Raw genomic sequence first — 23,609 nt, forward strand, 5'->3', positions numbered from 1 at the left:
AGGCAAGTACATGGGAGCCAACCCCTTCCAGAGCAGATGGGTGAAAGTAAGAGAAGATACAGGAACAATGTTCATAAATTGCTGACGTATGAACTCATCTTTCCCAGTATCTTCAGAAAGATATTCTAATAGAGGATTCATATGCATTCAATAATATATTTCAGAAGTCAGGTCTAGTATGAGTGCATTCTCCACACTTTGAAGTTTCCTATCCTACTAGGATGCAAAGAAGGAAAGTCTGGCACTGGAAAGAGATGTATAAAATAATTTCTGGACAGTTAAAGAAGGTTTGTGAGCCAAGGTTTTGGCCACCATGAGATTATGAAAATACAATTTTGGGAAGTACTTGTGGATAGAGACAATATATACCTAAGAAGCCCCATCCAATGGGACACAAATCTCAGAGAACCCCAATACCTGGTTACCTTGAACCAGAGAATTCAGCACTTGGCATTGTCTGAAGTTGCCTCTTAGGGAGATGGATACACACAGTCAGGAAGGTCATAGAAATAATGAGGGGCGGTGAATCAAAGTATAGCCCTTGGTACCAGATGCAGACACAATTAAGATGTAACAGCTATTACCATAGACACTGTCCTGAGGGAGAAAGGCACATCTGTGAAGCATATGCAAAATGGACCCAATTCATCGAATTCTTTGTCCATATTGATGCAGACAAAAACATCAAGGGTGAAAGGAAGAGGTTTCTGTACAGTGCTTTGCTATAGATTGATAAGAATGATAGGATTCGTAGGGAAGATCAACAGGTTCTTGAAACAAGAGAAAAACGCTTATGTCTGCCAGACTCTCAGTGCCATGGGCAGGACTCAATACTGGAAGTATTTGTCCCTGGCAGCAAAGTGAAGGAATCAATGGTGTTGAAGTAACAGATGGACCCAATCAACTATCTTTCTTCAGGAGAGTGAAGTAATAAAAGTAGAAACCATATTGATGTATGGGAATAGATTCAACAGGGTTTACAACAGGGTCCTCCTCCCAAAGCAATACTAGATTAGGACAGGTAGTCTAGAAGTGAAGTTCTGTGGAATAACCTAATCTGACAATGGCAAACACCCAACTGTCCAAATCCATCTCTGAATGTAAACTAGAGAATGAAAAAAGATGCCTTAGCATGGAAAATTTGAAGACTATGGGTAGAAAGTGTCTAAATCTCAGGAGGTTCGCTCTTTGGCTTCTGATACTTCCTTTTGGAAGAGTATGTTTTCTTAGCTGGTAGATATTTCAAGGGCTCTGGGGGTAAGCAACTGTAGTGTCATTTGTGCTAACAGAATGAGGTGGCACCTCCCAGATATATAACTAGAAATATTCAAGAGCATCATCAGATTGTGCACTAAATAAACCATCCGATTTTAAGCACACTCATCCAACTGCTTTGAAACCAGTGGGATAGAAAGTTTGTCCTTTGAGGGGGGAAAGCAATATTGTAGAAGCCTGTTGAGAACTGGCATCATTGCTCAGCAAGGAAGTTGTTTTGCAGATGTGCTAGTAGGGTTGCCATATGTCCTCTTCCCCCTGCCCCAGGACACACCCTCTTTTTCATGGGTATGTAAAATGAAAGTTGTCATAGCGATCCATAGGTAAAAGTCGAAGTCGGCAAATGTGTCCTCTTTGTTGCTCTTCAAAATATGGCAACCCTATCTCTGTAAATGCTTTCCCTAATTGGGTCTATTCCCACATCAGGGCCCCGAATAAAAATAAATCCAGGAGAATGATTTCTTCATGTTGTGTTTGGTGTCAACATTGTACTCTTCACTAACATAGATCAGGCCCTCTGAAACAGGAACTCCTCACCATCCCAAGCTTGTTGTCATTGTTAAAAACGTGCCTTAGCTGTTCCACAGATACACAAGTTGCTGAATAAGGAAGAGTAATTCATAGGAAGCAGAATTCACAACATCTAAGACACATTGCATCTTGCCTCCCCTGCAATGGCAACAAGTGAGAGAAAGGGAGGAAGGAAATGTCGGGTTTCATAAGGAAATTTACAGGGGGCGGGGGACACTGTAGTGATCCTGATTCCATGGAAGTCAGACATTAACTGACTGGGAGGGAATCTGTTGCATCTTCAGGGCATGTGGCAGATGGACACATCCTGCTTAACCATGGGTAGGTGCACTTGCCCTCTGACTGGTGTTCCAGAAAGTTCTGAAGATGCAGGTGCGGAACCCATTAGGGGACTTCACAACAAAGAACGAAGTGCATTCTCGTTTCAACATTCTTGCAGAACTATCTTTTCAGCTGATAGTGTTTTAAATGCAGAGTCAGATTTGCTTTTAGGAATTTAGCAGTAGGCCTTATCGGTCTACTAAAAATTCATAGATGTTTTTCTTTCCTTTCTTTCTGTTCTCTCCCAGTTGGAGGAGCAATCTTGTCATTCCTGCTTTTGTTGAAACAAGACATTGAGTTCCACGGCATCAATGCAACTGGATGCAGCTGGGTGCCATCCCAAATTGGTCGGAACATTAAAAACTCAACCTCCCATACTAAATAAGACTGCCTAGTCATTAGGAAATGTTGCATTAACATTCCAGGCTAAATTGAATAAGAAGCATTATTTTGGGAGAACACTTTCACAAAGACACTAGCATTTCTAATGAAGCATTTAGATTCTCTCTTCTCCTACCCACCATAAGGTTGTGTGTGTGTGTATGTGTAAGTTTTCCGAATTATTACTTCTGATACTGTGCCATTTTATTCCAAATATTTTATTCAGGACTTCACATATAATTACCTTCCTAATAAAAAGAGCTATTAGGATGTAAAGATCCTCTCTCCCTTCCATGCTCTTTTAAAATTATGACCTACTCAAGCTTGAAATCAAAGGCAGTGCTGAATGCAATAACTCAGCCGAAACCTTCTCATTGGGCTTTTGCAGCCTCATAACTGATAAATATGCAAATTTAGCTCCCTTTTGGTGATTTGCCTGCGAAAACAGGGATTAACTCTGAATGAATGCAGAAAGTTCAGCACTGGGAAGCATGCACACAACATTTTGTTCATGTTACCACATATGGATGTCAATAAACACTGTAACAAAAAGCCAGAATACTGGAATGGGAGTGGGAGGTAACACTTAGAAGGCATCATTTGGGTTCATAGCCAGTATCCTGCTGTAAATGGTGCAGACCGTTCACTGGCTGCTGCCAATATGGAAACTGTTGTAGAAGGACTTTAAAAAAAAAAAAAAACTTTCTGGCACCTTGTTTGTAAACATTTGCACTGGGGGGTGTTACCCCCAGTAGTGCTGGCAAAATGTCATACCTTGTGACACAGCATCCTATTTATCATCCTATTCTAGGAATTCCTTCGCCAGCACACACATCTAGCCACTGGTTCTTCATCTCAACTCACTGTCTGCACCTAGGACTTGCTTGATGTCGACAAAGCTCAGCGTTTCCCATACGTTAGACGTTTTCTTCTTTGATAGTTGTGTTGCGGAATTATGAAACCAAGCAGTATTTGGGGGGTGTCAGGATGAAGCAGAGAGAGGTCAAGAGTGAGCATCCTTTCGCACTGTGGTGCTGCTAAAGATGGCTCAGCGTGGCACAAAACCTGCATAGCCTTACACGTGCCTCAATTCCTAGCTTAGGAGCAGAACAACTGCATATCAGAGATTGTTTCAGATGTATATAGAGGTTGACAGCATGGCTCTGTTGCCAATTAACTCCCCCCTCTACTCATATCTTATGTTTAGGCATACGTTTAACTGTGGGGAGATTTGCAAATACTTGCTATGTGGGTGATTTCTCTCCATAAATGGCTCCACCACTTGTGCAAGTTGAGTGCTTAAAATAATATTTCTTGGCTTTAATTGTTTTTTTTTTAAAAAAAAGAAGAGTGTTATTGGTTTTTTTCTTCATGTTTTGTGCTGTTGAGAATACTTCCAACCCTTTGGTGCTATGCGATGATGCTTTTGCGTTGAAACGATGAAAAGCAAAAGGATCTAGATATTTTATATGATATCACAGTGGCCTACAGTGTGCATCGCAACGCACCTGGAAGATCGACACACAAAAAAACTCTCCTAGAACCCTCTTTAGCAAGTTAAAAAAAAATTGTAGGGCCTGCTACACATATTATCCTGGTGGTGTAATTATGGCGGGGAACCTGACGTACATGGGTGCTTCCCATAGCTGCCAAGTTTTCCCTTTTCTCGCGAGGAAGCCTATTCAGCATAAGGGAAAATCCCTTTAAAAAAGGGATAACTTGGCAGCTATGGTGCTTCCTCACAGTTGAACACGCCAATTTCAACAACACTGGAATTAAATCAGTATGAATGAAGCTAGCACAAAGCACATGAAGGCTCCCTTCCCAAAACATCAAACCACATGAGCGCTGGGTATGCGAAACATGGATAAAATTTTGCTAGCGGTTTCAAAAACTCTTTTGGCTTCCTTAGAAATTCCTACAGTGCTTCTGCCTGAGGAGAAAAATCTAGTTTTGCTTCTAATTTCATATTATGAACAATCCCGGGACAGAGAGCGATAGCTAAGCTCCCCTCCAGCTCATCTCACTATTTATTTCTCGCTAACTCAGAGACCTCTTAGAGGAGGGATGGGGGAGCCTTTAGTTCTCCATAGCTTGCTAGACTCCAGCTCTTATCAGCCCCAGTTAGCATGGCTAATGGTCAGGGCTGCTGGGAGTTGTAGTTCAGCAACACATGGAGAATTGCAGGTTCCTCACTTGGACTTAGCAAAAACTAAGGGTGTTGTTGTTTTTTTGAAAATGTTTGTAGAATTGGTAATGCTGTAGCATCTGGCGAGCTTCCTGTCTGTTTTCTCTACTGCCCTTCCCATAAGGAGGCCAGTGGTGAGGAGGGCTGGTAGGGAGCATAAACAGTCGTAAAGGTCCTGCTTTAAGACCCAGGCACTCCAACCTGGATGCTCATGTGGAGAATTGGTTAATGCCGGGAAAGCGAGAGATATTAGAAACTTGTTTGCACAGGCTCTCTGGCATCAATGGGTGTCATGCAATACCCCTCTCCTCTTCCCAACAGTCAGTTTTGGGAAAGGAGAAGGGCTAGAGGAAGTGATGGCTTGCTAGCAACAGAGAATGTTGACAGCAGGATGAGTCCATTACATGCTCGGTGGAACCACAGGCTTGGCTTGTAATGGGCTTCAATGGGAATGGGAGTGCCTTTACAAGTTTCCAAATTAAAATTTTTGGCAGCAGAATCACTTCTGACAATCTATGGATGAGCACTCACTCTGCAACCCACCAAGAAATGCCAGCAGTCTCTTTGACTTCCCTCAAAAGATCTCAGGAGTTTCACCTGAGGAAGAACCACCCGATTCACTTTAAATTTCACTGGGGACAAAATTGGTGGCCTCCCTCATGAGGAGAGAGGCCAGCCTAGGTCAGGTTACCATCCATCCACATGATAATGTGTGAAGCAGACCATACGTAAGATCCCACCCTGCACACTGCGAAGATCAGCAGAACAAAATAGGCCATCAGGAGGCACTGGGGTTGGGTCAAGGAGACATCTTGTTTCTTGCTTCTCAGGGCTGTTCTTTCATCACTGCTTCAGACTGTTGCTCGACCAATAGGAATGCACGATGCCATTTCAAGACTGTGAGATCTCTCCTTAGAACGGGGTTTGATGGCGCATCGGTTGGCTTTATGGCAAACGCGGGTGTTTGGTGGTGGTGTATGTGTGAAACGCTGGTATGCTGCAATGTTCCTGGGTTACTCCATTCTTCTGTTCATCCAAAGCATTCAGAAGGCTGAGCCTGTGATGGCGTTCAGCTGCTTCATTAGCCCCTCCAAACTAGCCATCTGTTCACTAAGATCATCCTGTTCATATACCTGCGGAGAAAGCAACCAGCTAGTTAATGCTGTTTCTTTAAGCTTGTGTCCAAATCTATCCAAGATAATCAGCATGGATAACAATTATGACTGGTCACTGCAGAAACATGGAGAATTGTATTTAAGTTTAGGGGAAAAAAATAGAAAGGGACAGATCCATCCATCTCTACCCTCGATCCAGCCCTGATCTTCCCCTGTCTTGCCAGTTTTAAAAGCAGTCTTTCAGCGGATATTTTCAATGTGACTATCCTGAATCAGTATCAGTACAACAAGGATGTAACATGGAAGAGGTTGAAAAGAATGTCCTATAAAAGATATCTTTATTTATATGTGTTTGAAAGGGAATGGCATTATTTGAAAGTAAGTTGGGAGGATACTCAAGTGTTAATAAAAAGCCAATGTCTTTAGGATGCCCATAGAGGTTGAGTAGGACTGTGAACCTGAACTTTGCTCCTCATTGGCTCCTCTTCCATTATCTCCTCTAAGTGCGCCCACTCCTGCTGAGACTTCCCTTGGCAAATAATTTGTCCAGCCATTATGAAAAATAAGATATTTAGAGCTGAAATGTTCCACACTCCACAGCTCCTTATACCAGTCATTTCAACCAAAGTGGTCGTTTTCATTTCTTCACTCCCTTCCCAATTGCATGACGCCAGGCTGCCTTATCTCTTGTACACAGAACGGCCGTCAAGGCTTGGAAACCATTCAGAGGCACACAAAAAAAGGCTGTGCAATAATCCAAGAGCTGCCCTGGGATGGCATTGTGCTGTGATGGCTTTTGCCCACCAGTTAGGCTGCCTATTGTGTTTCCACTCACTTCAATTACCATTTGTTTCAGTTGCTGCTACTACTTGCAGGAGATGGCCTCTAAATCATAGTGCTTGAATTGCACTAGTGGAGCAAATGCCCTGGACAGGATCCAGAAAGGGAAATAGAACAGCAAAACACAAGAAAGAAATCACTGGAAAGATTCTTCCTTTTAGGGTGTGAGGAAAATAAGAGGGGCAGATTTAAAATCCTTCTACACTGGCTCCCAGTACGTTTCCGAGCACAATTCAAAGCGTTGGTGCTGATCTTTAAAGCCCTACCTGTAAATGACATTGGCCCTATATACCTGAAGGAGTATCTCCACCTCCACCGTTCAGCCCAAACACTGAGGTCCAGCTCCGAGGGTCTTCTGGCGGTTCCCCCACTGTGAGAAGTGAAGTTACATGGAACCAGGCAGAGGACCTTCTTGGTAGTGGTCAAGAAAATAAACAACTATCTGACTTTTAAAAGACACCTGAAGACAGCCTTGCATAGGGAAGTTTTTAATGTTTGATGTTCTATTGTATTTTTAATATTCTGTTGGGAGCCACCCAGAGTGGCTGGGGCAACCCAGTTACATGTGCAGAGTATGGAAAAGAAAATTATTATTAAATTCTGCTTGTGTAAGTGGCTTAATACACTTCCATGTGGCAAAGCTGTACATTCAGGGACAAAGGTTGAAACTATATAGCTTACTGTATCAGGCTCCCACATTTTGTGGAAGCTGGTAGTTGCCAAGAATGTGGGGTACAGTCACAGCCATCTATATGGCAAGTGCATTTTGAATGATGCAGCCTCCATCTGGATGGTATCTGTTCTAGATTGCAAATTGGAATTGAAAGAGATTGGTCATGGTCTGTTGGACTGGTCATGTAGTGCGGATGCCTGATGATCGTCTTCCAAAGCAACTACTCTATTCCGAACTTAAAAATGGAACGCGTAATGCTGGTGGTCAACAAAAGAGGTTCAAAGACTGTCTCAAGGCAAATCTAAAAAAAAAAAAAAGTAGTATAAACACCGACAACTGGGAAACACTGCAAGTGCTCCAGTTGGAGAACAGCCTTTACCAAAGGTGTCAGGGGCTTTGAAGACACTCAATCTCAGGACACAAGAGAGAAACGTGCTAAGAGGAAGGCGCGCTTGACAAATCCACACTGTGGAAGGACATGTGGATCTAGAACTGGCCTCCACAGTCACTTACGGACCCATTGTTAAAACCATGTATATGGAAGACAATTTACTCGAAGAAGAAGAAGAAGAAGAAGAAGAAGAAGAAGAAGAAGAAGAAGAAGAAGAAGAAGAATGCAAATGGGGAGAGCACTTCCATTCAAAATAATAAAAATAAAAATAAAATCATTGTACACAGAAAACTAGCAGGCCAGCTAGGCTAAGATGTGATGCGGTCAGGTAATTTTTGACTCTGGACTTAATGGGCTTACAGAGGACCAACTCTTTAGATGGCAACAGGCATTACTTATTTCAAAATTCCAAGTATGTTGGTAGTTGGCCAATAAATTATTCCTATTCCTAAAATGTGAGCCAGCCCTGCTGTGTTTGGGGCTCTCCTGCTCTTTCTCCTGACTGGGTCCATGGTCCAAAGTTCTACCCCAACAGCACAGCTGCTCTTTATGATCTAGCTTTTTACATGGAGGAAATGGTTTCCATCCAACCAGAGCCAAACCAGACTCGGCAGTACTTGCATTATTGCAATCAAAGTGCACATCTTTTTTGTTATGTATTTAGAAGTCTCAGGGAAACCTGAATGGACTTGGAACCGTGGTGGTTGGGGAGGAGAAGTTTAACTCTTTCCTACCCTGCTGGGGTGACAACAAAATCCTCTTCTGTGAAGCTGAAACTCGCATTTCAAGAAGACTTCCGACTGTCACCCACACAAGTTGCCCAACAAAGATGTGAAGGTACATAGCATCCTTGTAGAAAACTGTGGTTCCCGTGACCTACTCCCCATGTTTGTTGAGATGCTATTGTCTTTCCCTGATGCACCTCAGAAAGATTTTGAACTTCCTTGGGGGGTTGATAAGCTTTCTCAACTGAGACAAATCTGTGCTTCTGGGGTTGGCGTGAATGGAGGGCGGACTGCGGGTTGGACAGCTCTGTCAAGCCTGGCACTGCAGAGGTCTGTGGGGGAAGCGCTGAGGCGAGGTGTACCCCCAAAAAAGCCTCAAAGGAAAGTTTGAGGTGTCAAGAGGTCTGCAGATCACAATGGCAGCTTGGGCTCTGGTCTCTGCTTCCACTCCGAAAGGTGCGGAGAGCGTGGGGGGGGGCAAGCCAAGGAAAAGCCGGCGATTTAGGCACCAACGCAGCTCTGCAGAGTGAAGTCTCTGAACCAGCCAGCAGCACTTACCATTCCAACTAACTTCAAACCGATTTGCAAGGTGAGAAGGAAATTAGCTATTAATTATTAAATCAGCAAAACGGGAGGATTAAAAGGAAGTCCACTCCCATGCCTGGGTATTTAAACTGCATGAAAAACATTACAAGTGAAAAAGTTGCAGACTAGCCTTGGAAGTTAAAACAGCTAATGGCTGACAAGGACAAAGGATCTTTGAATATCAATCTGGATACTTTACAGATATTTTTTTAAAATAAAAATGAATCTGAATTTGAACAACAGACGTGAACTTGAGAGTGCGTTTGAACTTGACACAGATTATGTAATATATTAATATTGAACCTGAAAAGTAAATGCTAAGGCTCCAACTGACTGCGGGTAAGCTTTGGGAGGAAAAAAATGGGGATGAGATGTGGGAGAAATGAGTATTATCCCTTGTATTCTAAACAAGGGAAGTGAAAACTGCTATAAGGTGGAGGAGGAAGAGGAAGAGGAGGAGGAGGAGGAGGAGGAGGAGGAGGAGGAGGAGGAGGAGGAGGAAATGGGACAGTTATTTTCAGTGCCAGACTTACTTCTCCAGTAATACCTGCCTTTGGCAGTCCCATCAATCCAATTGGTACGAGACTGGATCTACAAAACATTTCAGCTAGTGCTTCTGGACTACAAGAGAACTATGGACTTATGCTTACATTTGCAGGATCCTCTGTTTGTTTGTGCCCCTCTTCTGAGGCTTCTGGGGCTGTCGGCACTGAGACGGGAAGCAGAGGGGATCTTGCTTTGCCAGCTAGTCCAAGTGATGCTGTCTTAACCTGAGCCTTGGGAAGGTTGGGTGCTGCAATATAAATGGAGAAGGTAGGACCATATTAGCACATGAATCATGCACTGAAGAAAGCAGAAGCAACATGAGAATACACATTAAATCAGCCATATTTTGCCCAGGCCCTTCCTTACATTTATAATCTGTTATCACCTAAAATGTGTAGCACACATTTTTTTAAAAAAGAATGAAACCACAACAGCATATTGAATCTAAACAGCACAAGATCCAAATAGGAATCTTAAAATAAAACCCAGTTAGATTAATCCTACAGTCTTAAGCATACTTACATGGAAGTAAGTTCCACAGAAATGAATCACAACCATTTCCAAGTCAATTAGAGGTGATATCTAGGTAATAAACACTTTTAAATTTTTCTTGGATTTCGATGGGCTACCCAACTTCATGCTCAAGCCTTTCCCACTGGCAATCAATGAGTGCAAAACATTAAATCCCCCCCAGTCAAGGGATGGATGAATCTCAGTTTTGGGAAGGTTTTTGGTGGTGGAGAAATATATCAGAGCTCTTGGCAGAACATCAAAGCATATTCAGGCCTAGAAAAGAATAGGCATGTGCAATATTGACCTGAGGGACTGGCAGGCAGAAGGAAGGATTTGGTGGCCATCTCAAGTATGTATACTAAGAGTGGTTGACCTTGAGTAAAGAGAGGCAGAGAGGGCTAAGAATCTGTAACAGAGACTTCTCTGCACCCTCACAGAACCACAACTACACTAAGGAGAATCGATCACAGTTAAGTTGGCATAAAAAGGCTGCATTTGTAGCTGGACTGAGCAGAGCCAAAATGCCAAAAATGAGAGGAAATTTTTGCAGAGTGGGAACAATCCCGGACAATCGCAGGGATGATTATCTGCTATGGCTTTCTTTCTCTGCAGCTCTGAAAGTGGCTACTCTTTCTCTCCTTACACAGCGAGAGATAATTTCTTGGTCAGTTGGCAGGTCAATTGGTTGCAACTACCACTGTTCTCCTCCCAGAAGGTGCCGGGATGGGGCAAATATTTATTGGATTTGTTTAAAATAACTTATACACCAGTAAATATAACAAAATCTTGAAGCAGCTCACATCAACCATGAAACCACAAGCAAAAAGTAAATACATGATTTTAAAAAGTTAATCGAAGCATTAAAACAGAAACACTGAGCAGTGTGACCAGAGGCAGGGAAAGTCAACGGAAACTAGTATGTTTTCAGGAGCTGCTTAAATCTGGCCACAGCAGGTGCATGAGGAAGGGCAGGCCAGAGGGCTAGTGTGACTACAGACAAGTAGCTTTGTCTCAATGCAAGAAGCAGTGCCACTTCTTGGACCTTGCGAGAGAAAAATAATGCTGATTTTCTGAAGTTTTCTCTACTCCATTGTGTTTGGGCATGTGTGTGTGTGTGTGTGTGTGTGTGTGTGTGTGTGTGTGTGAAAAAGAGAGCAGGAGCTATTCAGTCACGAGAAACCATTATTATGTGTGGTCAGGGAGGAGAGTACTAGCTTCATCCTTGCCACCACACGTTGGAGGGTGACTTTTCAAAGGAGGCCGTGTGTTTCTGCTTATGTAGGCACCCCATGCAATGTAGAACCCTGAAATCCATGAGTCTGCATCATGCGGAGAGTCTCTATGACCATGGCAGGCTCCCTCTTTTGGATATTTGATCTTCAGCTCATGGAGGGTGACAGGCACAGTGGTGTTGGGCAGAATGGCCATCCTCGCCCCTGCTCCCTGTCCCCCTCTTGTATATCTGGATTTGTAGAACACCTAGGGCTAGAGAATGAGTGTTTTGCCAAGTACTCCCTTTAAAAGGATGCTGTTGAAGCAATGATTCTTCAACATCAACTTTGTTGGACTGGTCATGTTCTGCAGATGCCTGATGATCGTCTTCCAAAGCAACTACTCTATTCCGAACTTAAAAATGGAAAGCGTAATGCTGGTGGTCAACAAAAGAGGTTCAAAGACTCTCTCAAGGCAATTATGGGTTTTTTAAATAAAAAAAGTAGTATGAACACCAACATTTGGGAAACACTTGCCTGCAAGCGCTCCAATTGGAGAACAGCCTTTATCAAAGGTGTCATGGGCTTTGAAGACACTCGAACTCAGGGTGCAAGGGAGAAACATGCTAGGAGGAAGGCATGCTTGGCAAATCCACACTGTGATCAACTCCCGCCCGGAAATCAATGTCCCCACTGTGGAAGAACGTGTGGATCCAGAATTGGCCTTCACAGTCACTTACGGACTAATTGTTGAAACCGTCTTTATGGAAGACAATCTTACTTGGCTACAGGTGATCACAGGAGGAGGAGGAGGAGGAGGAGGAGGCGGCAAATGGGACACTGCCTTACCAACCTCAGTCTGCCCTCGGACTGCCCCCTTCCCACCCTCACCTGTCTGCCTGCCTACTTACAGCATGCCCAGGGGATAGCCTTGGCTGTCAGCTTCCTCCTTAGTTTCAAGTGTTGCCTTTGTATGACTCAGTAGAGATGAAGATGAGGGGCAAAACTAAAATTACTTGACTCTGCCCATCATTGACTGTGGCTCCATCAACTGTTGGTCTCCCTGCTTTCCATTGTTCCAGCCCAATTGGACACAACCACCACCTCTCTTTAACAATTCAGCACAGCTCCCTCCCCAAATGGCCACCTCCCCAAAATAGGGTGATGAAATGGGGTGGTCCATTTGTACTCTGCTCTATTTTGCAGTGGAAATATTTCTAAATGTCTGGTTTTAAATATATATATTTGGCTATACTTAAGAAGTGTAATTCAACACCAACAACAGGCTACAGAGAGAATGTTTAAAAATGCATTTTGATTTTCTTTTCTTTAGAACTGATTTTTTTCCCCTTTTCAAAAACCCAAACATTAATTTTAATCAAATGTTAAAGCACAGGGTGAGCGAGGCTTGCATTGCTAAATGCTGAAGAATATTCAAAGCAAAGCTCTCCCAAATTAGAGTGTCACGTTGAACTTTACCACTTATAAATATCTTTCTACTAGGAAGCATTAGACAAAAGAAGAGCCAGACATTTTTTGCATGCCTGAATCTCTTTGATAATCCAAGTTTAGCTGAAATGAAAAAGGGAAAGCTAAGAAAGAAAGTTAAATAAATTCTTCAAAAGATAACAATCCGCTTCCTATCTTCACTGTAATAAATGAGTTCCTCAATAACTAGTTTTGCTGAACTTCCTAGAATCTCAAAGAAAGAACAGACTATATAGCCATCCACAGAAGATAACGGGTATGTGTTTTAAAATAATACGATCCAAGAGGGGAAAGAGTAAAGGGAAGAAAATGTACTTAGGCACAACTGCTTGAAGGCATTTTGATACTCTCAGTTGCTCCTCTATATGGTGTGAGAGTAGGGAAGGGAAAATCTGCCCATTTCAGGTTCTTTCAGCTTCTCATTTTATTCAGTCTTATGTTCAGTGCTTCACACCTCCCACATCAGTTTGATATCTGAAGAAGTGTGCATGCACATGAAAGCTCATACCAATGACAAACTTAGCTGGACTCTAAGGTGCTACTGGAAGGAATTTTTAAATTTTGTTTCGACTACGGCAGACCAACACGGCTGCCTACCTGTAATCAGGACTTAAAAGTTAATAAATATACAGCATAGGTGGCACAGCTGACATGAGTCTTTCAAAGCTTATGCTAATTTCTTTCATTTCAGTTTGTTCTTCACATTTGCACAGCAATGCTAATTAAAACTATTGCCAAATAAATTACAGGACTTCCGCTCTCTCTCATGGAACAAGCCAGTCATTCAAAATCCATTTAGGCCTGGCACACAAACTATATGGCAGAATAAAGTTTGCTAATATATGCCTGGCACATGGAATATTTGCACCTGTGAGCCTGCTACGGCAGGGAGGTGGTAAGGAAGGGGGTTGGATCATGTTATTCACATGTAACTCATTAATTGATGTCACTGCGCCTTAAAGAGCTGCTTCTCTGCACAAAGGCAGATGGCTCCGTTTGGGCATTGCTAATGAGAAACCAAAATGGCAATTAAGTTTCCCCTCCTCTGTCTTCGGCTTGGGAGTAGCAACAGGTAGCAATTAGAGCTCAAAATTTAAAGTAAAAAGAACACACACAGAGGGATAAATAAAGAAGAAGCAAATGTTGGGATAGCCTCTTAATCAATGTTGTAAGAGTGAGGAATAAGCAACTGGTAGTAGGGCCAGCTCAGAAGTCTGTGCTGAATCTGCACCCCTACCCCAACTCTTCCTGAATTTCATTCTTTGCTACTTTCTCCTCATCTTCTCTCTACTATCACTGATCTCCCTCCCTCCCTCCCAAACTTACTCTTATTTTTGTTGCCATTGCATCGGCAGCTAGCTCTCCTTGTCCCCTCACTTTGCCCCGTTCTAAGAAAGGACCCAGATGGTGTGTGTGTGTGTGTGTGTTTTGGGGTTCTTCCTTAAAGCGAAGCATTGGAAGTGCTCAGCATTTTTACCTAAGTTCAAGCAGTGCTCTTAGGCCATGCAGCAAGACAGCAGAGGGGCAGGTGGTCTCCCAGCCACCTCAGTCTAAATACATCACACTCTATGGAAGGACCTCCCTCTTTGATCCTTTCCCAGAGTAAGGCGGGGTGGGAAGGGACTGACCTGCAGAAACCTGCATAAGCCTTGCACGTGCAGCAGGAATGCTGCCACCCATGTTAGGCCAACTGTGAGTGAGCTGGTTCAGCTTTCCACAAGTAACGACTCCCGACTCCACATCTGTATGTTTACAATGTTTTATTATACAGATATGCACAAGACAGAGCTAAAGTTCTCATGTCCATTCACTCACTTTCAGATCCCAGAAGTGGTGTCTTGCGGGAACGCCTCCAACACATTAGTCTGGGAACTGCCAGTCTCCTCCTTTCTTCCCTACATTTAATTCCCCTACATTGTTCAGGAGACGGGGCTACTACCTCCCCCTCCGTTCCTGAGCTGCTCAGCTGTCGCTCAGGCTCCCTAGAGTCAGAGAGCCCCTCCCATACCTGCCAAGTCTCTCGCAGATAAATCCGGGATCGGCAGCCGCGCAACACCGGAAGTTGTGTAGACGCAACTCCCGGTGTCGCTTTGCCCATCTATGGGCACCAGAAAATGGCCGACGCCGGCACCGGAAGTCGTGTCTACGCATGTCCGGAAGTGCGTAGATGCAACTTACGGCGTCGCTTTGCCCATCTATGGGCACCGAAAATGGCCGGCGCCGGAAGTCGCGTCTACGCATGTCCGGAAGTGCGTAGATGCACTTCCGGTACCAGCGCTGGCCATTTTCAGTGCCCATAGATGGGCAAAGCGACACCAGAAAAATGGCCGCCGACAGGAGCCAAAATAAGGGAGATTAATGGGAGAGTAGCTCAAACGGGAGACCAGCGGAAAAGGGTAAGAAAAAACAGGGGTTTCCCAGGAAATACGGGGTACTTGGCAGCTAGGGCCCCTCTGCCACAGGGCTCTGTATCTGCCTGTCGCGACTGCATGGCGTTCCCGAGCTGCCCTGGCGTTGCTCGGAGCTCCCAGCATCAGAGACCCCTTGCACCTCCTCGCTGGACTCTCTGCTGACCCCTGGTGGTCCCCTGACATCAACACTAAGGCAAGAGAGCAAGGAGTCCATGGTGTCACCAAATTGCTCCCTTCACCAGAGCCTGCTGGATCAGGCAGGTCCATCAATGTGTTTTCACAGTGGCCAACCAGATGCCCATGGGAAATCTGAAGGCAGACCCAAGCAAAAGAGCACCCTCTCCTCCAGTGGTTCCCAGCAGCTGTTCAGAAGTATTATTGCCTCTGGCCATGGAGACAGAACAGAGGTACAATGCATACTGCCACTTGAGGCAGCTGCCTCAACCTGCCTCATGATTGGGCTGGCCCTGACTCTTACACAGCCCCTGTCCTGGTTTTGTTGCTCCCCACAGTTTTTTCCTCTGGCCCCACCAGGCATGTGGCCCTCAGAAGATTTCCCAGGAGGCAACATGGCCCTCTGGCTGGAAAAGGTTCCTCATGCTTGCGTTACAGTCTCACTTTCCTAAGCCTCGCAAGATGTGACAAAAAGTCTCATGAGATGCCACCAGGGCCTTGCAAAACTTTGGCCAAACTGCACAGTCACTTTTTTTGGGGGGGGGCTATGTTCCACCATCCAAGTGGCTCACTCAGCATGCCGTGGTGGGCTAGCCCCGTTCCTGGGTCTTTGCAGCTAGCCTTTGTGCTCACTCCCTGCAATCGATTCAAATGTCCAAGAAGGGTTCTTTGAATGCAAAAAACGATTCAACAGAACGACAGCAAAACAAAACGCAGCAAAACAAAGCCCGGCACACGGGAGGTTGGAACTGTAAGTAAACTGAATGAGGCTAATATAAAATTAATCAAACGAATGGCACTTGGGTCCTAACGCATGCCAATCCAGTAGGGCATCTCAAAGCGCCAGCAATATCTAGAAACATGAAAGAAAAGGCGGGTGGAGCCCTGAACAGGTTGGCAATGCGGATCAGCTGCTGCTCTGCAGAACTACAGCAGGAATTGACTGTAGGGAAATTTTATTTCCTCCATAGGGTTATTAAACATTTCATTAGCTCATTAGTTTGACGATATATGTCTGCCAGGTGCAAATACTGGCTAGCTTATTATTACCGGAAGGCCTCCTTGAGCATATTAGCTGAAGCTTGCTTTAATAGTTCGGCATTATTTCATATCGGTGCACAAACAAGAGAGACCCTAACAGATGTGACATTTTCCGCTACTTTCATAGCCTCGGTGCCTCAAAATGTCCGTCCTTTTACAATGTTGTTTACGCATATTTCGGCATCTACAAAATATCCAGGTGCCAAACACCTGTGCCATAAATCAGAGCTATATGCGCCCCTTGGCAGTACGACTACGGAGCTAATATTTGATGCTATCGTCTTGATTAATGCTATGGTTTGTATGCGTAAGGTCTACCAGGTTCAGTCTCTGGCTCTGTCCAGGTAAATCATCTCTGGAATGTGTCCTTAAACTCCCATAATACCTCTTGCTTGTAGGATCGAGGGGGTTGCATGAGTGCGTACGGAAACTGGCCTACTGAAAGGTAATCTACATTTGTTCCTGCACTCCCACCAGCCCCAGCCAGCATGCTCAGTGGTAAGGGATAATGAGAGTTGTTGTACAACAACACCAGGAGAGTGAAAGGATCCCCATCCTTGTTTTAAACAAACACTTGTCTTTTGCTTTTATAGCAACATTTAAAAGAAAAAGAAAAAGAAATTATGCTTATTGTTGGAATAATCTTATTTAAGCTGTTTCGCAAGGTCCACCTAAAAAGGGGTATATAAATAAAGAAATATCCCAAAGAAGTAGAACAGATTGCTCATGATGATGTGGCGAGCAGGGCTGAATAAATCTCATCCACTGGATCCCAAGATTTATTACCGGCATTAGTTAGGGAAAAGACAACATTGGAGGTCCCCTTGATGTGCAGGATTTTCAGGCCTTATGTCTGTTGTCAGAAGTGGATTATTTAGTGATGGGCAGCAGGTGTTTGAAATGGGGGGGGGAAACACACGGTGTGGGTTTCAACTGTTGTGTAATTCTTATCTGTCAGGGATTAAGAAAACCTGGAAGACTGAGCAGCTGGGAGTAATCCGATTCCGGACACTTCAAACGATCTCCATTGTGCAGTACATAAACTGCAAGAAAACATGGTGTGATGGCACCTTTCATATCTTTGAGATATTCACCTCTTCGGGATGCTATGAAATTTCACAAGATCCAGTTGTAACTTGCCATTTTGAGTCCTGCTGTTTGGTTTGGCTAATGAGTGATCACTCCACAGATCTATTAGCCAGTGGCAAGACAAACAGATTACAGCAGACGTGGTCTTGGCAGACAGACCTGTCAAAAGCTGCCATGAGCATGGGAATTTAGGACATCTATCCTAATGTCTGGGACCCAGGTGGCGCGGTGGTTAAACCACTGAGCCTAGGGCTTGCTGATCAGAAGGTCGGCGGTTCGAATCCCTGTGACGGGGTGAGCTCCCGTTACTTGGTCCCAGCTCCTGCCAACCTAGCAGTTCGAAAGCACGTCAAATGCAAGTAGATAAATAGGAACCGCTACAGCAGGAAGGTAAATGGCGTTTCCATGTGCTGCTCTGGTTTGCCAGAAGCGGCTTTGTCATGCTGGCCACATGACCAGGAAGCTATACGCCGGCTCCCTCGGCCAATAATGCGAGATGAGCGCGCAACCCCAGAGTCGGTCACGACTGGACCTAATGGTCAGGGGTCCCTTTACCTTTACTTTTTTATCCTAATAGGTCAATGTATTTCTTGTCCATGTTAATGTTGCATGGTTTTCAATCATATGTCCATATTATTATTAAATTAATGTATCAAGGCAAAATGGGTGTTTCTGTAAATATTTCCTTTTAAATGCACATGTTTCTGCATGCGTTTTCCTCCTGATACTGAATGAAGAACTGGATTGCAAAATCTGGACAAGTGTGCATTCTGAACAATAACTGCATTCTGATCCACATGTTAGTCCAAGAAGTGGGAATTCAACCAGTTTGCCAATGCCACTCATTAGAAAGAAGACACAATACTGTGTGTGATGTAATATTTACACTCTAAAACCTATAGCATGTAAATCAGAGACATATTTTTGTTTCGTGCTGTAAGCCTCCACACTTAGCTCCATATCTGTACTGCACAACCACAGGGAGAAATAAGACATGCACATTTCCACTGCAGATATAGGTCCAGGTCGCTAGAGGCCTCAGTGGCCCAGAGTGCCCATCACCCACTTTGGTCCTACCTGGAGTTTCAACCTAGGACCTTCTGCAAGCAAACCAGAGGTTCTACCATGGGCCGAAGGGCCTTTGTTCTGTCGTGGGCACTCTACTTTTCCAGAGGTCACTTACCTGTTTGAGATAAAAGGGGTGTATAAGGGACTTTCGGTTCTATTGCACTCATTGGCGGAGGTAGCAAGGGGTTGGCAAAGCTGCGCAGTGGATGTGTTGGCCGGACACATGCTGTGGGAATTGTCCTGCTTGGGGCATCTTCGCTGCTGGAGTGTTCAGGCTGTGTCTGCGGTAACATGGATGTCTGCTGCAGGACTGGTCCTTCAGTTACTGCTGCAAGACAGAAAATGGAAGAAGATGTAACCAGCTTGAACACCAACCTGAACTGTAAGGTCATTTATAAATAATAAAGATAAATATTGTTAATCCAGCACCGCCACCACAACTCTTTACTGCGTCGGTTCCTGTTCTTATATTTATAAGGAGCTGGGCATTCTTTCTTAGGAGCGAAACCCTTGGCGCCATCCTGGGTGGGGATGTGTAGCAGATTGATAGATCTCTGAGCTCGCAGATACACCTTGCACTCCCTGCTTGAGCCATGCCAGCGGAGATTGGAGAAGGTTTTCCTCCACATTGCAGAAACAGTCCTAAGCTGCCTTAGCACTTAACAGGAAGACAGGGAGACTTGAATCCCATAGAGTGAGTGGCACCCGGTACCTTAACCACAAGCAAGAAAAAGGCTGTATTTGGAAATATGACTGGGGTGGAGGCGAAACCATTTTCTGGCCTTTGGTGAAAGGCAGGTCCCACCACCAAATCTACAGATTTCAGCCTGGAACAAGTGAGTCTTTAAAGTACATGTAAGGGGCATTCCATGGCTCCATAGGAATGGAGTTCCCTAACCATGAGGCCACCACAAAGAAGATCCTATCCCTTTTGCCTGCCAACCCTAATTGACCATACTTGTAGGCACTCAAGGAGGGTCTCTGGAGTTGAGAAGAACATAAGAAGATCCCTACTGGATCTTCAAATCAAAGGCCCATATAGTCCAGAATCCCGTTCTCACCCAAAAGAGATAAGAAAAGGTTTTTTAAATTTTTTTTAGACAGTTGTATAAAAAAGCTGGAAAGGAAAACACAGGAAAAATGGAATAATACTTTAAAAAGAGAGAGGTGCAGCGGATTCCAACAGAGAAGAAAGACCGACTGAATGAACCAATAGGAGGAGGATGAATTCTGAAAGCAATTAAAAAATAGAAGTGGTTAAAACAATTAAATATTTGGGAATTTGGTTAACCTCAAAGAATATAAACTTGTTTCAAGACAATTATTCATTGGTGTGTAATAAAATAAGGAGAGACCTGGAAGTATGGGGAAGAATGAAACTATCACTCCTGGGAAGGATATCAGTAATTAAAATGAATGTGCTACCAAAGATGTTGTTTTTGTTTCAATCAATTCCAATAATCAAGGGAGTATGTATATTCAAAGATTGGCAAAAAGTAATTTCGAGATATATCTGGCAGGGAAGAAACCAAGAATCAAATTTAAATTTAAAGTGTTTACAGATTGTAAAGAAAGAGGTGGTTTTGCCCTGCCAGACCTGAAGTTGTATTATGAAGCAGCCTGCCTCTGTTGGTTAAAGGAATGGATGTTACTGGAAAAAACCAGATTTATTAGATTTAGAAGGTCATGATAACAGATTTGGGTGGCATGCGTATTTTATGGTATGATAAAACAAAGGTACATAAAGGATTTGGAAACCCCATATTCCGAAAGGCTCTCTATGAAGTATGGGATAGGTATAAAAGCCTATTAGAAAGGAAAACACCTTGGTGGTTATCACCTTTAGAAGCTATGAGTGTTAAGAAAATAAATATGAGCAAAAACTGGGTAACATATGAAAAGTTACTCAAAAATGATGGTAACAAATGGAAATTAAAACCATACAAAGAGGTGAAAGGATTTGTTAATGATTGGTTGCATTTCTACCAAATTAATGAGATGCTTAAGGATGATCTGAAGAAAAATGGATTTGGAAATATCAAATCAAAATTTGAAATTTAAATATTGAATAGTAAATATAAAATATTGTCAAAAATGTATAAAATATTGTCAAAAATGCATAAAATATTGTTGGAATGGCATTTGAAGGATGAAGAGGTAAAGTCGGTAATGATTCATTGGGCTAAATATTTTAGTTATAATATACAGTTAGAAGATTGGGAAAAATTATGGAAAGAAGGAATAAAATTTACAGTGTGTAATGCTTTAAGAGAAAATGTGATGGAAATGATGTATAGATGGTATATTACACCGGTGAAGCTAGCCAAACTTTATAAGGTAAATAACAAATGTTGGAAATGCAAAGAAAAAGAAGGTACCTTTTATCATATGTGGTGGGAATGTAAGAAAGTGAAAGGCTTCTGGGATATGATATATAATGATATTAAGAAAATGTTGAAATATACATATGTTAAAAAATCAGAAGCATTTCTACTGGGAATTGTAGGTACAGAAATTAACAGACAAGATATTAATTTTTACTTATACACAACAAGGGCAGCAATAATTTTATTAGCACAGAAGTGGAAACCAAAGGAATTACCGGCAAAGGAAGAATGGCAATTGAAGCTAATGGAGTATGCAGAACTGGCCAAAATGACGGGAAGAATCCGAGAACAGTGGGACCAAAAGTTCATCAAGGACTGGACCAAATTTGTAAATTATTTAAAAGACAATTGTATTCAATCAAATACGTTGGTAGGATTGCAAGAAGCTTTGGGAGGAAAGGCACAAAAACCACTGCAGATAAGAATAAGAATGTATGATGTTTTAATGGTTTTTATTTTAAAGCAATGGTTTAATAGTGAAAATGCAGAAATTTGAAATGAAAGATAGAATACCATAAGGAAGGTTTGAAGGAAGTCAGGGCCCTAAAAAGCCAAAATGTATAATATAAGAGGAGATATTGCAATAGAAAGTATTATTGTAAAACTAATAAAAATTTTATATCTATATCTATCTATCATCTATCATCTATCTATCTATCTATCTATCTATCTATCTATCTATCTATCTATTCCTGTTCTCACAGTGGCCAACAAGATGCCTCTGGGCTTGAGTGCAAGTGTGGCTTCCCCATCTGCAATTCCAAGCAACTGGCATTCAGAGAAATAATTTCTGAGACAATATATGTGGAACATAGCCATTATGGCTAGTAACCACTAGTAGCTTTATCCTCCATGAATTTGTTTAAGCATTTTTTAACGTCGTCTAGTTTGGTGCCCATCACCACATTTAGTGGGATCAGACTCCATAGTTTAACGATGCTCTGTGAGAAGTACTTCATTTTGTTGGTCTTAAATCTTCCAACATTCTGCTTCATGGAATGTACATAAATCCTAGTATTCTAAGAAAAGGAGATAAAGTCCCCCCCCCATCTTAATAAATAAGTAAGATCATAGAACTTAATGAAAGCTTCTGAGAACGAAGCCAACTAATGGAGTCATTTCATATTGTGGCTACCTTTTTAAGAATATCTATTTGCCTAGCTCATATTGTTCAGGTACAATACAAATCAACAGCTTATAAGTACAAATACAGAAAATGAGATTCTGCACATGCAGAGGTAAATCTTATGCACTTGATTCTAATTTAGTGCCAGACACCAATTAATGCTCAAGTAGAGGAAAGTAGTTAAGCCCAGTGATGCTCTTGAGCCTTTGGGGAGGAGGAAGAGTTGACATTTTCAGGAAATCAAATATAGTGGTACCTCGGGTTAAGAAATTATTTCGTTCCGGAGATCTGTTCTTAACCTGAAACTGTTCTTAACCTGAGGTACCACTTTAGCTAATGGGGCCTCCTGCTGCTGCTGCGCGATTTCTGTTCTCATCCCGAAGCAAAGTTCTTAACCCAAGGTACTATTTCTGGGTTAGCGGAGTCTGTAACCTGAAGCATCTGTAACCTGAAGCATCTGTAACCCGAGGTACCACTGTATAGTGCATCTAACATTAAGTTGTGAGCTTCTGGGGGGCAGTTCTGAAAGTTTTCTAAAAATACAATTGGTGATCTGTTTCTGAATTGAACTCAGAGCAATATTCCCATTGCTAGCATCAACCCGTATCTATCAATTTTCTCCTGTTACAACGCACTAATGAATTTGGACAGAGCCCAGGAATTGGCTGTCTAAGCATGAATTTTCAAGGGAGAGAGGCACACACAAACACCTGGGGACTGTACTTCTTAACTTTTCTACTGTGATTTCAGGATTTGGAAAAATCAACAAAAGACTTAAGTAAAGCAGCCCAGTAAGGAAGACAGTGACACAAATTGCTGCATACAGGATCCTTTGTGTAGAAACCTATGGCATTATGATAGCTACACCTTCTGACAAAGACTGTAGACAAAGGGCTTGCTTAATTAATTTCTATTTAAACCAAATGCCATATCCTTCCTTGAGACAGCTGCAATCTTGCCAGAGCTGTTGCTTTATGCTTTATTACCCTGTATTGAGAGTCAGTTTTGCTCTGATTTGAATATGCCACTTCAAACCTTCGTATTTAAATTGGGCTCTCCCATTGTCTGGAGTATTGCTTATAGATGAGGAATAAGAAAAGAAAAGAAAAGAAAAGAGAAAGAAAAGAAAAGAAAAACAGCCTGTGCGCTTTCAGCCCTTAATAGTAGCATGAATACCAAAATAGAGATATGAACCCAACTCACCCCTCTACCCTGGACACAAAGTCAGTGGGGTGACTATTTCACATGTGATGCTATTGCTGGCAATGCCACTAGGCTCAGTTTCAGCTGGGCAGGGATGAGACTATTTCCTCTCCCAATGCAAACCCCCTATTCAAATGTGAATTTTGCCCCAGCTTTTAGTGGAATCATAGAATCATAGAATTGGAAGAGACCACAAGGGCCATCCAGTCCAACCCCCTGCCAAGCAGGAAACACCATCAAAGCCATAGCTGCCAAGTATCCCGTATCTGCCAGGAAAACCCCTTTTTTCTTACCGTTTCCCGGCGGTCTCCCGTTTGGTGGAAAATC

The 23,609-nt window shown here is 43.0% G+C and overlaps 1 protein-coding gene across 1 annotated transcript in view; it reads right to left on the reverse strand.

The window, feature by feature from the left end:
- Positions 1–2,710: 2,710 nt before the first annotated feature.
- The window catches only part of DCC (DCC netrin 1 receptor), an 876,197-nt gene continuing 855,298 nt past the window's right edge, over positions 2,711–23,609 (reverse strand). The window contains exons 27-29 of the mRNA XM_060280362.2: positions 18,682–18,894; positions 9,676–9,818; positions 2,711–5,829 (exon numbers count right to left, since the gene is read on the reverse strand). Of these exons, the coding sequence (XP_060136345.2) occupies positions 5,740–5,829; positions 9,676–9,818; positions 18,682–18,894 (446 nt within the window). The 3' untranslated portion in view covers positions 2,711–5,739. The remainder of the gene's footprint in view (positions 5,830–9,675; positions 9,819–18,681; positions 18,895–23,609) is intronic.

Source organism: Zootoca vivipara, chromosome 10 (assembly GCF_965207765.1).
Source record: "Zootoca vivipara chromosome 10, rZooViv2.hap1.1, whole genome shotgun sequence".
Taxonomy (NCBI): domain Eukaryota; kingdom Metazoa; phylum Chordata; class Lepidosauria; order Squamata; family Lacertidae; genus Zootoca; species Zootoca vivipara.